A 13,829-nucleotide genomic window follows, 5' to 3' on the forward strand; every position below is an offset into this window, starting at 1 on the left:
GGACCTTAATCCTATTCAGAAATCCTTTTTTTTTTCCTTCCCCAGCTGCCACCTAGCTGCATTCATGGTGCTGATGTTTCAAACCCTTTCTTCCAGCACCAAAGCCTTCGGTCCCTCCCTGGCTTCTCGCATTGTTAATGTGGCCTTCAGACTGATTCTCTGGGTTTATTGAACTCCCATCTTACCCCTTCGCTACATGACATTGAGTTAGCAACTTGATCTCTGAGCCTGTAAAAATACTGATTTATGGTACAAATGCTGCCATGGTGTATACATATGTAGAATGAATGAGAAAATACATTTAAAGCTCATAGCACAGTACCTTGGCATTTAGTAAGCCAAATAACAATCAGAGATGAGCTCATTTGATGCATTAATTAACTTTTGCTTTAGAGCAAACCGTCCCAGAACTCAGGGGCTTGAACAGACACCATTATTTGGTTGGGAATTCTGCTGGGCAGGTCTGGGCTTGTCTGGGCTGGGTTGCTCTCATGCGGTGGTGGTCACTTGGCTGGTTGGCTTGAGCCTGGCTGGTCCCGGGTGGCCTCACTCGCCTGTTGGCTGTGGGTTGGTTGTCTGCCGGAACAACAGAGATGACCCAACTGCATGTGTCCCTCATGCAGCAGGGTACACACTTCTCAGCAAGAGCTCTCAGCAAGGGGCCCTGCTTTTTTCTCCCCTTTTCTGTGTGTAGACTACACTCTGATCTGTCTTACTGTTTCTTGAATGTAGTCTTTACATATATTTATGGGTTGAAGTTACAATTGCAAATTGATGGTGGGAAGAAACCACATTGGCTCTCTCAGCCCACATACATTTATAAAAGTATTGGTCTGCAGAATGGGTTTTTTTTTTTTTAGGCCAAGGAAAGTTTTTGTCTTTTCATTGTTATTTTTAATTTAATGCAGCTCTGCAGAAAAGAAAAATAAAACACAGAATTATAAGAGGCAGCGTTTGCGTATGCATTTTTCTGCCTTCTCCCACTCTTTTATTCTCTAACTTGCTTTTTTGGACCTTTTAAATGAATAACAATTAACTATTTCTGATTTCCTCTTTTTCTTGAATTTCATGTAAGTCATGGTTCAGAATGTGTGAAGAGATGAAATACCATAATGCAGTAAATTATGCAGTGTGGTGGGGAAGGGACCCCCCCCCCCCAACCTCTCATCTGGGCCTCAGGAAAACTGAATTCTAATCCTGGCCTTGATAATGGCTTATCGGTGGTTTGGAACAGTTTAATTTCTCTTTGGCTCAGGGAGCCAAGTTTGATCATCCTGAAGGTTTCTCTCCATTTCTGAGCTATTGTGCTGATCCTTCTGGGACTTAGGAATAATTATTACAGATGAGCACCAGTGTGCAAAAATGAAAGAAATGGATGCACTTGTTAGCTATTTAACACCTGCAGGGTTGATAACATGTGTGTAGAAACGTATACTTTGGATTCATTTTTGAAAATAGGTGTTGGTCAGGCAGGCAAGGTGGAAGGATCAGCAGGACTGAGATGTGCAAAATTACAGAGGTGCAAATGAGTGTGGAGTGCATGCTGAATTCTGCAGCTCGGTTGGCGGGGCGGGAGTGTGGGACACTTGGATAGCATTTCCACTGTCCTAAGCTCCCAGTGCGGCTGATCGCTGGAAGGTAGCGTGTACCTCCAGAGAGCATCCACAGTTTTCCTAGTGTTTTCCTGCTCCATTAGGAAATTTTATTCTCTCTTCAGGGTTCATTTGGTATGGAAATTGCACACGAAGCACTCATTTTCCCTTTCCCTTGGTGACTGCCCCACCTCCTGCTAGCCACGTGCAATGTCCGCACACTGCCTCTCCCGGTCATGGCGTTAAGGACAAGAAAACTGTAACCTTGGTGATAGGATTCCTTCTGGTGCAGGTGTTGCAAAGCTAGGAAGCAAGGTCTTTTTGTCGATCTAAAATACCTTACATGTTCACGGGACAGCTTCCACGTAACTTAAATGGTGATAGCCACGTGAGGCTCGTGGCTACCGTGCTGGTTAGTTCACGTCTAGCTCCATCTCTTCCATCGCGGTTATAGTCACTCACTACGTACACTCTCACGAAACAGTTCATAGAAGAAATTCCTTTCCTGTCTGCCTCCTGCCTCCCTGGCTTTCGCTCCCTCTTCTTTTCCAAGCATCTCTGAAGGCCTTGGAGGAGGGACCTGCCTTTCAGACTTCTCTGCCCCCGGCTTCTGGGACACCTGGCTCCCTCCCAGCCTTTGCCTCTCAGCCGTCCTTATGACTTTCTAAACACGGATGCCCCACGCTTAGTAAGATCGGCCCTCCCTTTTCTATATTTTTTTGTAGACCCACCATCTCTATTTTTCGTACTTTCTTCTGTACCTGGGGAATAACCAAGTCTGTCTCTGCCTCCGATGACTTCCTCTGTGCCTCTGAGTGTCTGCCAGATGCCACCAGCACCTTGACCGCCTGTTGCAGTGCCTGACACATCTTGCCTATAAACACACGTTAGATGGTTTTTCTGTTAACACGCACATAAACTGTAAATTTGTATCATTATTTCCAACATAGTATAGTTCCTGTGGGCCTCTTACTCTAGTGTGTATTTTTAATTCTGCTCTTCTATGGTTTTAAGAAATTCTTGTGTTCACACATTTAAGTATTTTTTAGGGTAATTGCTTGGTTATAACAATACAACCAAGATATACAAGAAAGGCAGAGTCTCGTGGGCGTCGAAGTACACAAAAAAAGACTCTTAAACGAGTGCCTGTAATACTGTGGGGTGATGTTACAACAGAGCAAATAAAAGAGCTCAGGGTAGCCCCACTGCAGGACCCCAGGCTGGGCCGGTCATGGGAGGCCTCAGAAGGGATGTTTCAGGTGAGAGGTGGGGGAGTGGATAGGAGGAGCTGGGCTAAAAAATGGGTAAAAAAGGAACATAGAGTTCACTGTAGCTGAATGGAATTAATATTCCCTTTGAGTTAAGAGAGAATTGAAGTATAGAGAGCATGCAGGTAATTCCTCACCCAGGAGATGATGGGCAGGTTTGCTCTCTGTCTTCATATTGAGCTGGTGGTGTGGGCATGAGGACATCTTTATTAGCAGGCTTGTGTGCTGTACGTAAACTATAAGGTGAGGAATTGTATTTGCTAGTGGATCTTTGTTTATTTGCTAACAGATACCCCTGCAGTGAATGAGTATGTTCTGTAGAAGCGGAATACTATTTTCCTAGTGGACATGCCGAGTTGTAGCCGCTTGTGATGTTACCATTGGCGAGAAGTTTTTGGTGGGCACGTGAGGACAGCGAGATGGGGCCACTCACAGTGATTTCCTGTCATTCTTGAACTTCTTAAAACCACCGTCAGCAAGGGTGGTAAACTTTTGATAGAAAACAGAAACAATTAGCTTTAAAAGGTTTTTGGCTAATGAAAATCAAGCTTGTGCCACAGTAAGCAACATTTTCGCACCATTAAGCCTTGCGAAGCTTTTTCCTCGAACCACTTTGAATCTATAAGTATGGTTTGGGAAAAAACCCAGATTACAATATAGTCTTTTGTTGCCCTTATTATAAAGAGAGCATTGTTTCATTGAATAGTGTGGAAGATAATGTTGATGTAGATTCTTAGTGACTATTAAGAAAAAAAATAAAGACTTCAAATTAAATGAAAATGCAAACCTTTCATTTACGCATTTAGAGAAACATTTTGAATAGCCTTTAATTGGTAGTTTTGTGAAATTAGGATAATAGGAGGAAATCAATTAGAATGATAAAGTCTGTTCTAAATATGAGTTACGGGAAGTACTTCTCTGAGAAACCGCAGACAGCTGGGCAGGAGAAGACTTGGTCCTCGCGGCGGTTTTGCCGCATAAAGACCTTACCTGGTCTTCATATCTTCTGTCAGGACCACTCAGCTTGCACCTGTCCTTATCTGCACACGTTGTAGAGGATATTTTAGTGTTTGGGGGAGTTTTGTTTGTATTTTCTGGGAAATACGAGAATGTATTTCATCGGTTTTAATGGTCTAGGTTCAAACACCTTGGCAGTTTAGCAGACAGTTATTAACAGTTATTAAAGTTCTAGAGAGAGATTTAAACTATAGACATTTTAGTTTGTTAGAAAAATCAAAGAAATAAAGAATATGGGTTTTTTTTTTTTGAAGATCATTTTATTTTCTTCTTTTGAGGGGAAATTAAATGATTGTTATTTGAGCAGCACGACCTGGAAAATCACATTACTTTTTGTAATAGTTCTTCATTTTCGAGGGTAGATGATTCAAAGGTAATAAATCACAGCCAACTTATATTTTCCAGTGGTCCTTTTTAATACAGTTACAGAAGTTATTTCTGCCGATTCTTAATCATCTCTGCAGCAAAGGAGATATGGATGGGGTTGAAATCCTGGAGAATTTCCTCTCACTTTTTGAAAGTCTTTTCTGACAAAGTGTATGTTGAAACTACTAACATTTTTTTAACATGTAACTGATTCAAGTTTTTCCACTTTCTTAATACTTATGTATCTAACATGTTTAAGAATCATTAAGAGGGGAGGGTGTAGCTCAGTGGCAGAGTGCATGAGGTCCTGCATTCAATCTCCAGTGCTTCCATTAAAGTAAATAAATAAATAAACCTAATTACCTCCTCCACAAAAAAAAAGAATCATTAAAATGAGAAGGTGTAACATGTTGTTTGTAAATAAAATAATCAATTGTACCTAGATAATCATTTTTCCCCCTTGAGAATAAATTAGACATTTGCTCAGACTTCTACACTCAGTGTGTGGTTTCATTTACAATATTTCGTAATTGATTTTATTTTGTGAGGATTCATGAACTGTTACTGTTTTATAGGTCTCATCACAACTACATCGAGGAGACTAGACCGAGAGCAGCAAGATGAACACATATTAGAAGTAAGCATTTCTCTATTTTCAGTTATTTTAAAAAATATCATTATGGGAAAGAGCAGTCTTCTTCACGTTAACTAGTATTTATAACTGCTACTATTCTGTTATATTAGCTTCTGGTCACTAATAAACAGGAAACTAAAGAAAACATTGTGAAAATCATTCCACTCTCCTTTACACCCCTTTATCCCCAGAAAAGTGAACAGATACCAAAAGATTCAGAGCAGCAGGTTACAAACAGTGGCATCCTGCCTGGTCCCCTCACCCTGGTGAGAGCACACTGCACACCTGTTAACTGTGTGTCTCGCTCCAGAGCCTTTTCTCAGTGAATGTCAAAGGCTGGATGGGAGTCAGATACAAGATGCTTAGGACTTTCAAGATGCTGTTGTTAAGAGGTTGACAGAAATGGTTGTGTCATAGCGATGTGTGAACTACAGAGACTTCTACAAAGCTGATTATCATTAGGAAGACATTTGCTTTTTAGATTGTATATTTTTAAAACATTTCTTTGGTGGGGCAGGGGGTTAATTAGGGTTTTTTTAATTTATTTATTTTTAACGGAGGTGCTGGGGATTGAACCCAGGACCTTGTGCATGCTAGGCATGCACTCTACCACTGAGCTATCCCCTTCCCGCTAAAACGTATCTTGATGTTACCTTTAAAAAAAAAATGACAGGTTACTGTGACAGACAATGGCAGTCCCCCCAAGTCAACCGTCGCGAGGGTGATTGTGAAGATCCTTGACGAAAACGACAACAAGCCTCAGTTCCTGCAGAAGTTCTACAAAATCCGGCTCCCGGAGCGCAGCAAACCAGAACAAGAAAGAAGCGCCAAGCGGGAGCCTTTGTATCGTGTTATAGCTACAGACAAAGACGACGGTCCCAACGCAGAGATCTCCTATAGCATTGAAGACGGAAACGAACACGGCAAATTTTTTATCGAGCCCAAAACGGGAGTGGTTTTGTCCAGGAAGTTTTCTGGAGCTGGAGAATATGATATTCTTTCAGTGAGTGGAGATCTCGTCTTTGAATGTTACATACTTCGCCTGTTAACCTAGTCTTGGGTCTCTCTGTTCACTACGCCACCTGCGTTGTGATCTAACAGTGGGAAGCGTGGGTCCGTTTTCTCTGTCATTCCAGTCCCTCCTGCAGAGTGTGGTGGGCTTTTTATCAGGCACTAAACACGTGGAATGCATAGCACAGGCACTAAATGTTTGAAATTGGTTCAGGTTAAGACCGAAGTGCTTCGGTGACGGGATGCAACTTTTAATTCACTGTCTTTATCCCCTCTGCTCCTGTGTTATAGATCAAGGCCGTTGATAATGGTCGCCCCCAAAAGTCGTCAACCACTCGACTCCATATTGAATGGATCTCCAAACCCAAACCATCCCCAGAGCCAATTTCATTTGAAGAATCATTTTTCAGCTTTACAGTGATGGAAAGCGATCCAGTTGCTCACATGATTGGAGTGATATCTGTTGAGCCCCCAGGCATACCTCTTTGGTTTGACATCATCGGTAAGTATTCGTGATCATTTTCATCGTCCTTGTGTAGGTTACACCAAGAACCCGTCTGTGATTTTTCTGATTTTTTTGTGCACATCTCAGAATTTAAAATTGGGAGTAAGACCTATACGTGAAGAATTTGTTTTAAATTGCAGTAAAATTCTTCACAATGTCCAACATTTATTATTAAGCTTGTTTAAGATAGATGATCGGTATGTACCTTATTACTATAAAAATAAGGTTTTTTAAACGTGCATCACAGAATTACAGAGAAATCTAAACGTTTTGCTCCAAGAGCACAGCTTCTTAATTTTTCCCTCTTCATATACAGCATATGGCACATAACTATTTTTGTGAATATGATTGGAATGTTTAAAAATAACTGTGCCTGTGTGATTGTCATCTATCAGTATTTTATAAGGCATAAGCTTACACATTTTAATTTGTGAGTTGTAAATGATAGCGTCAAGTAAGGTTTTTTAACTTCGAAGCAGGGTTCACTAGACTAAATCACCCTGTGATAAAAATTACATGCCTAAGCCAATTGTTTTTTTTTTTTTCTTTGTCATTTAATTTGGCTTGGACACAGAATGGAACACAACATACGTAAAACAATTTCTCATTAGAGTTTGACATCTTAGTTTCTTAATTCTTGGAGTCTTCACAGTGTTTTCATTACAAGCACGTTTAAAATCAGAAGAGTGTGTTGGCATCGTCTCTGGTTGGAACCTCACGTCCTTTTTCCCTGTCCCCCCACACCCCACCCCACCCCACTCCGAGCCCTCCTGCCCCTGTTGCCGTCTCAGCAGGTTGAAGCTGCGGGGACCACGGACGCAGGTGGTGCAAGCGTCACCTCTTGAACTTTCACTGTAGACAGCTGGGCTGTTTTTCCAACTTTGGTCGTTGTATGAAATTGTTGATGTTATCACAACCTTTGAAACCATTACAGTTTTAGTTTTAAAGGAAAAAACAAGATTCTTTTCATAGTTAACTGCAGCCAGGATAGTTTGCTTTCTGTTAACTCTGATCACGTCTCTAGTTGAGCAGGCTGCCGCCGCGCGGCATCTGCCTCACGTGTAGGCTGACCGCCTTGGGAACCGCCGTGACTGATGGCCCTCCTTGTTCTGTGCTTGCCTTCCATGCTTGCTTCTTTGGGGCTGTGCCAGGAGACTCACTTGCTAGAGAAGTGTTTTACATCTTTCAGATGACTTGTGACCTGAACTGTACAGCAGAAGGTATCTGCTGAGATCACATAATTTGCCTGAGATTATGAGATCTAAAAGAAAACCATCCGTGGTTCACACTTTTTTCTTTCCAGTGACCATCTTTCATTGCTTTTTTTTTTTTCCATAGCGGGCTCGTGGTCACCCATTCCAATTGCAAACATTCTGACTTTTCATACATCTCTAGATCCTTATTTTTAGATTTTAATTGAAGACTTTGTTTTGCTTGTGTGTGTGTGTGTGTGCGCGCGTGTGCTGTTTTGCTTTTTGGTGGGATTTAGTGCTAGAACTTCATCATGATGTTTAGACTTCATTTTCATTCCATTGCGTCTCATTGATAGAAGTATCTCAAGTTCAGTGGGTTTGAAAAGAGAGTTTTATCTGGAATATAATGGGGGGAATGCATTTGGATAATGTCAGTAACACAGAAAGCTTTGCAGCATTAAGCTTTGTGTTTGACAGCAATGGGGAAAAACTTCAACTACAGTCTAGGAAGAATCAGGACTAACTGATGTTAACTACCACTTTTTTTTTCAGAGTTAATATTTGTTTTTAATAGTTATTTTACCTAGAGCAATATGCTCAAATTGTCAGAATTTTTTTTTTTTAGTAAATTTTTAAATGGCCACGTCTGGTCAGTAAATGGTGTGCTAATGTAACTACTGAAATGTAAATTAAAGAAGTTTTCAGAACCCATGAAAAGCAAACTGAAAGTAACTCACTGGCAATGTTAGCCGTGCTTTTCTGTTCCCAGAGTTGCTTTCTGGCCTCCTCTCATTTGGTAGCTTCCTTGACGATTACAGCTCAGCTTTGCCTTAATAAGCAAGCATCCTTCTTATTTTCTGGTCTTTCCAAAGGAAAGCTCCTTGGAATCACTTTGATCAGTATTATCAGAAGTTTTTCTTTTCTTTTTTTTTTTTTAAAACTACCATTAAGAATGAGAGAGCCACAAAATAAATGACAAATTTTCATCCTGTTGATCTGTTTTTACTTTTCTGTTTGTCCTGACTTTAAACTAGGTGGCAACTATGACAGTCACTTTGATGTGGACAAGGGCACTGGAACCATCATTATTGCCAAACCTCTTGATGCAGAACGGAAATCAAACTATAACCTCACAGTCGAGGCCACAGATGGAACCGCCACTATACTTACCCAGGTAGGCGAATTACTGACGATGATGTGTTTGTCCGAGGAGGATGGATGCAGCGTTCTGAGGTCAGGTTCCCAGCCAGTATGAACAGTTGATTCTGCCTTCAGAGGTTCTCAGGTCAGAAGTTACTGTGTTGATGGAGTTTATGCACGTGTACACACCAAGGACTTTTGTTTAGGGAATGAAAGTTCACTGCAAATCCTGATTTAGATTTTTTCAGGTAATTAACCAGTTTTGAAAACTTTGAAGGGAGACTTTAAAAAAAGTTATGATGCCATTAAAATCTTTTAATTTTATACTCTTTGAATCGTGTTAGTACAAAGTGTATCACTGTTGAGGATGAATTTTCCAAGTCATTTGCAGTAAAGCTAGTTAAGGTGATTTAATTATCTTTTTAAACACTTTTTTGGATTTTTTTTTTTTTCCTATTTGATGATTAAGACAAGGCCAGGTTACTGGGATTTCAAATTTAAATGGTAAAACAATTACACTTAAATTCTCTTCTTTCTTATTAATTCTCTTTGATTCGCAGCGGGGGCTGTTTGAGGATTTGTTGAATACTTGCTAGATGCCAGATGTTGTTGTAGAAGCTGAATGTTAGGAAACAAAATCCTGCCCTCCTGGAGTTTACATTAGGATGCTAGAGGCTGAAGGCTGGTGTATAATCTACTGTATCTGAAAAGTGAAAGGAAGAAATTAAATTATCAGAGGATAAAATGCTTCTGAATTCCAGTTTTCTTTCTTTAGATGATACTGTTTTAAATCTTAAATGACAGATCATCTGCTAAATCATTTAGTTGCATTGAAGAATGGAAGTGGTGTAGTCTGTGATGTCTTTTCAATTAATACATGAATAGGTAATTTAAAGCCAGTTTTGAAAAGACCTTATTCCTTTCTCCAAATGCTTGTGATTTTTTATTATATTTAAAATTGATACATGTGTCATGCTTTGGGGGTCATTTTGAGATTGTCATGTAAAAGTTCCAGGGCAATTATTAACATTTCAATCTTGTCGGTAACTGTTCTCATTGTAGAAACTAGATTTCAGAGCATGAAAATGAGAATAAAAGCATCAAGAATTGTAATAAATGTAACAGGGTAATTCTGAAAGGTTCAAAGAATATAACTGTAGGTAGATCAGTTGAAATAATTGACTAACCAGAAATCTAGCAAAGGAAACTTAATAAGCAGTAGAAATGACTCTGTGCCAAGCGTTCTCATTGCTAAAGATAATGTATCTACCTAAGATTTTATCACTTGTGACACAGCTCCTAGTAATTGTAGTTTTAGTTAGCATAGTTGAAACCTTAGTATGAAATATGGTGAAGATTGACTAAAATTCCTGTAAAACCCAGTAAATATATTCTAGTCTTCTTTTCTCAGGGACACAGAAGATCTTCAGCTTCAGTGCCTTGCGTATACTTCCATAACTTCTTTTGAGTCATTTTCAGAGGGCCTTGATAATACCCTAATGACCTGCTGGGGAAGAGGCAGTAAGAATGTCAGAGCGGTTTACATTAGAGCCCAGGCTGACCTGTTCAGATGTGGGACAAAGGGAACAAGCAGTAATTAGGTGTTGATCCCAGTCTGGGGCTGAGAACAGGCAGATAGCCATCTGAGTGGGAGCAGAGCACCAGAGAGCAGCTGAAGAGGGACACGGAGATCAGAACCTGCTTGACATCAGAACCTGCTTGACACGGCCCTGATCACAGCCAGAGGGTTCCTGTTTGTCGGTGAAACTCAAGAACCAACAGAACAGGTTTTGCTGCATCAAGGTCAATGGCAGCAGTTGTCAGTTGGAGGTTTGGAGAGCGTTGTGGGCAGAGGAGGCAGTGGGAAGGTCAGAATGACTACCAGTGCTCTGTTCAGATGGCTTTCCCGTCCTGTGTTTTCCACTTAGGATGCTGACCAGTGTTAATTCACGTCATTTTGCTTTATCTGGTACCTCAAGGCAACTTTGCCAAATCCAGTTAACATTTGGTTCCTTCTTGAAACAGCTTTGCTCTCGTGTTTTCTTTCCGTTTCTCTGGAGCGTCAGCATTGCATACCTGGAGCAGGCCCCGTTTGAGTCGGGCTCTGCCTCCTACTCCTGTGTGTGGGCAGGTGGCTCTAACCCTCTGTGCTTCCATTTCCCCTGGAAAGTGGGCACAGTGACCTCATCCTCATGGGATGCTGATGGAGGCTAAGTGAGACAGGTGACACACCGGTGCTTGCCCTGCCAGCCCTCAGAGCCTGTCCCCAGGCAGCGCTCACCACATGTTCCCAGTCTCACATCAGCACTGATTTGGGCTCTCGTCCCCCTAGCTTGGCCCAGAGTCACCTTCCTGTCTGCACCCTCTGTCTGTGCGATTCACCCTGCATTGCCTGCTGCCGGAATGGTCCGCCCAACTGGGAGGAGCACTGAAGGTGAATTTGCTCTCATGGGGCGTCTCAGAGCACGCAGGACCTGTAGCTGTGAGCCCCTGCTCCGGACTCAGGGCTCTACTTGTGGACCCCACCTCCCCCCTGCTCCTTTGCTGTGTTCCCTGGTCCTTCTCTCAGAGACACGACATTCCATTCCACCTCTGGCCTTCATGTCTCTGGCCGAGCTTTTCCTCCTACCCCAGTGTACATTCATCTGCCAACCTGAAACCCCTGCGAGCAGAGCCCGCGTCCTGCTTCAAAGCTGCCTGAATGTCCAGACCACCTCTGGCATCCTGAAAACTCACTCGATAACATGGGAACCTTCACTGGGCTTTGCACATTCAAGACATTGCCCGGTGGGGTTGAAAGCTTTGCAAGGGCAGGACTCTCCACGTTTCTTTTTCACCTTCAGTAAATGTAGCAAGTGCTGATCATGTAAGTACCCAGGAGATATGTGTTGATGGAATTATTTGATCAAAAAAGATTGTTCTTACTTCAGCTGTTCCAGTGTAATTGAGATCAGTTGATCTTGGAGCAGCATTATACCTCTCCCCAACACTCACTATGTGAGAAAAATAAAATTTTAAATATACAGTGGAAGGGAATATATAATGATTTAATTTATAGAAGTTGCCTTTTTTACTTATTTATTTTAATGGAGGTACTGGGGATTGAACCCAGGACCTCATGCGTGCTAAGCTTGTGCTCTACCACTTAGCTATACCCTCCCCTCTAGAAATTACCTTTATAGCCATTGCTTCTGGATCATCATTGACCTTTCAAAGTGAGGCATCTTTGTTTTAAATGTTTACATAACCTTCACCTAAAACCTTTCTGTGGTTTGGTGGATGCATTTAGTATTGATATAGTTTAACGTTACAGATCCATCCCTGAGGTTTTTGTGTTCTGGGAGAACGCTGGGAGAGTCTTCACGGAAAGGCCTCCAGTCCATATGCTGCCCCAGTCTAGTTAACACTGTCCCCGTGCAGTTCTGGGACTTAGCCTCCTGTGCCGTTCAGACTAGAGAAATCTGTCCCATGTGAGCCAGCGAAGCTTAGGTTTCTCATCATAACTGTAAACCATCTTTTATAATTGGTAGTGATTTCCACTGTGCCTTATCCACATGTGTCTTTTCAGTCTGAAAATTAATCTTCTTACTGTCAAAGTAATTTTTTTTTTAATTTAGCTTGGGACTGAGTTTTTTAACATCTGCTTTTTTTCCTGTAAGGTTTTAATTCTGTGCTGACATATTTAAGAGAGTTCGCTCTCTCTCTCCAGTGTATTTAAATTGCTTTTAAGAAATAAATGTATTTACTACTTATGTGTAGATTTTATGATCATAAAAATACAAAGCTCATTTCTAATTTTCATATTTATATGTATCTATCAGTAGGGATTTGGAGTCTCAAAGATTAGCACAAGAACTTCAGATACTGTGACCATTTAGTTCTAGAAATATCTGGTCTGTGGAGACCAAGAGAAACCAAGCCTGCATTTCAGTAAAGAGATGTGTGTTTCATTTGTGTGTGTGTGTGCGCACACACCCATGCATGCGATTACATTTTCCCTCCAGAATTAGTCTCAAGAATTTAGGAAGGCCTTTATTATCTTACTCATAGTTATAGAGATACTATTTCAATGAAAAATTTAAAAGATAGTTTTGATTCCAGATTTGGTTGCTTTTCTTTCTCATGCTTTTCTTTTTCATTTTGCTCAAAAATTAGTTTTTTTCCAGTGTGCATCTGATTTTCCCTCCCCAATTCTCTACCTGTTCAAACATCATACTTAGGAATATTGTGACGTGAGTCATTTTGTCATTACAGGTATTCATCAAAGTAATAGACACAAATGACCATCGTCCTCAATTTTCCACATCAAAATATGAAGTTGTTATTCCTGAAGACACAGTGCCAGAAACAGAAATTTTGCAAATCAGTGCTGTGGATAAGGATGAGAAAAACAAACTCATCTACACGCTGCAGAGCAGTATAGATCCACTGAGCCTCAAGAAATTTCGTCTTGACCCTGCAACCGGCTCTCTCTACACGTTGGAAATGCTTGACCACGAGGCAGCGCACCAGCATGTTCTCACGGTCATGGTACGGTGCTCTGATTATTCTGCCCATTCTGCCGTTTGGCTCCTGGAGGGTGCCCTGTGTCTGAGAGTGACCTTTAATCAGTTCAAAGGAAAACCTTAACAGGACTGATAACGCGTTGTTTCTTTTAGGTACGAGATCAAGATGTCCCCGTAAAGCGCAACTTTGCAAGGATCGTTGTTAATGTTAGCGACACCAATGACCACGCCCCCTGGTTCACGAGCTCGTCCTACGAAGGGCGGGTTTACGAGTCCGCCGCTGTGGGCTCCGTCGTGTTGCAGGTTACAGCTCTGGACAAGGACAAAGGGAAAAATGCCGAAGTGCTGTATTCCATCGAATCAGGTATTTTGGGAGCACTCCACAGGTTTATAACTCTGCATGTGTTAGAAAGTGTATTTCTTCTTTTCTAAAATGAGTTCTAGATGCTAAAACATTTCTGTGTATCACTGTAAAAATTGCTTAAATTTTACCATTGGGGTACCATTTTACATGTTAGAAAGAGGAAAAAAAATTTTTTTTTAACTTTTAACTCATTAGTTCTAGCAAAGATAGAGAGTCTTAAGTTTGGGTAATGTT

General features: G+C 41.2%; 1 protein-coding gene across 3 annotated transcripts in view; it reads left to right on the plus strand.

Annotated features, from left to right (window-relative positions):
• Positions 1 to 13,829, plus strand: part of FAT1 (FAT atypical cadherin 1) — a 93,932-nt gene that overhangs the window by 46,377 nt on the left and 33,726 nt on the right. For all 3 annotated transcript variants that reach the window (XR_004315421.1, XM_032468651.1, XM_032468652.1), the window contains exons 3-8: positions 4,819 to 4,880; positions 5,551 to 5,880; positions 6,180 to 6,390; positions 8,621 to 8,760; positions 12,981 to 13,256; positions 13,385 to 13,595. Coding sequence is in view for 2 of the 3 variants with exons in the window: in XM_032468651.1 (XP_032324542.1) it covers positions 4,819 to 4,880; positions 5,551 to 5,880; positions 6,180 to 6,390; positions 8,621 to 8,760; positions 12,981 to 13,256; positions 13,385 to 13,595 (1,230 nt within the window). In the remaining variant the exon portion in view is untranslated. The remainder of the gene's footprint in view (positions 1 to 4,818; positions 4,881 to 5,550; positions 5,881 to 6,179; positions 6,391 to 8,620; positions 8,761 to 12,980; positions 13,257 to 13,384; positions 13,596 to 13,829) is intronic.

Source organism: Camelus ferus, chromosome 26 (assembly GCF_009834535.1).
Source record: "Camelus ferus isolate YT-003-E chromosome 26, BCGSAC_Cfer_1.0, whole genome shotgun sequence".
Classification (NCBI taxonomy): Eukaryota; Metazoa; Chordata; class Mammalia; order Artiodactyla; family Camelidae; genus Camelus; species Camelus ferus.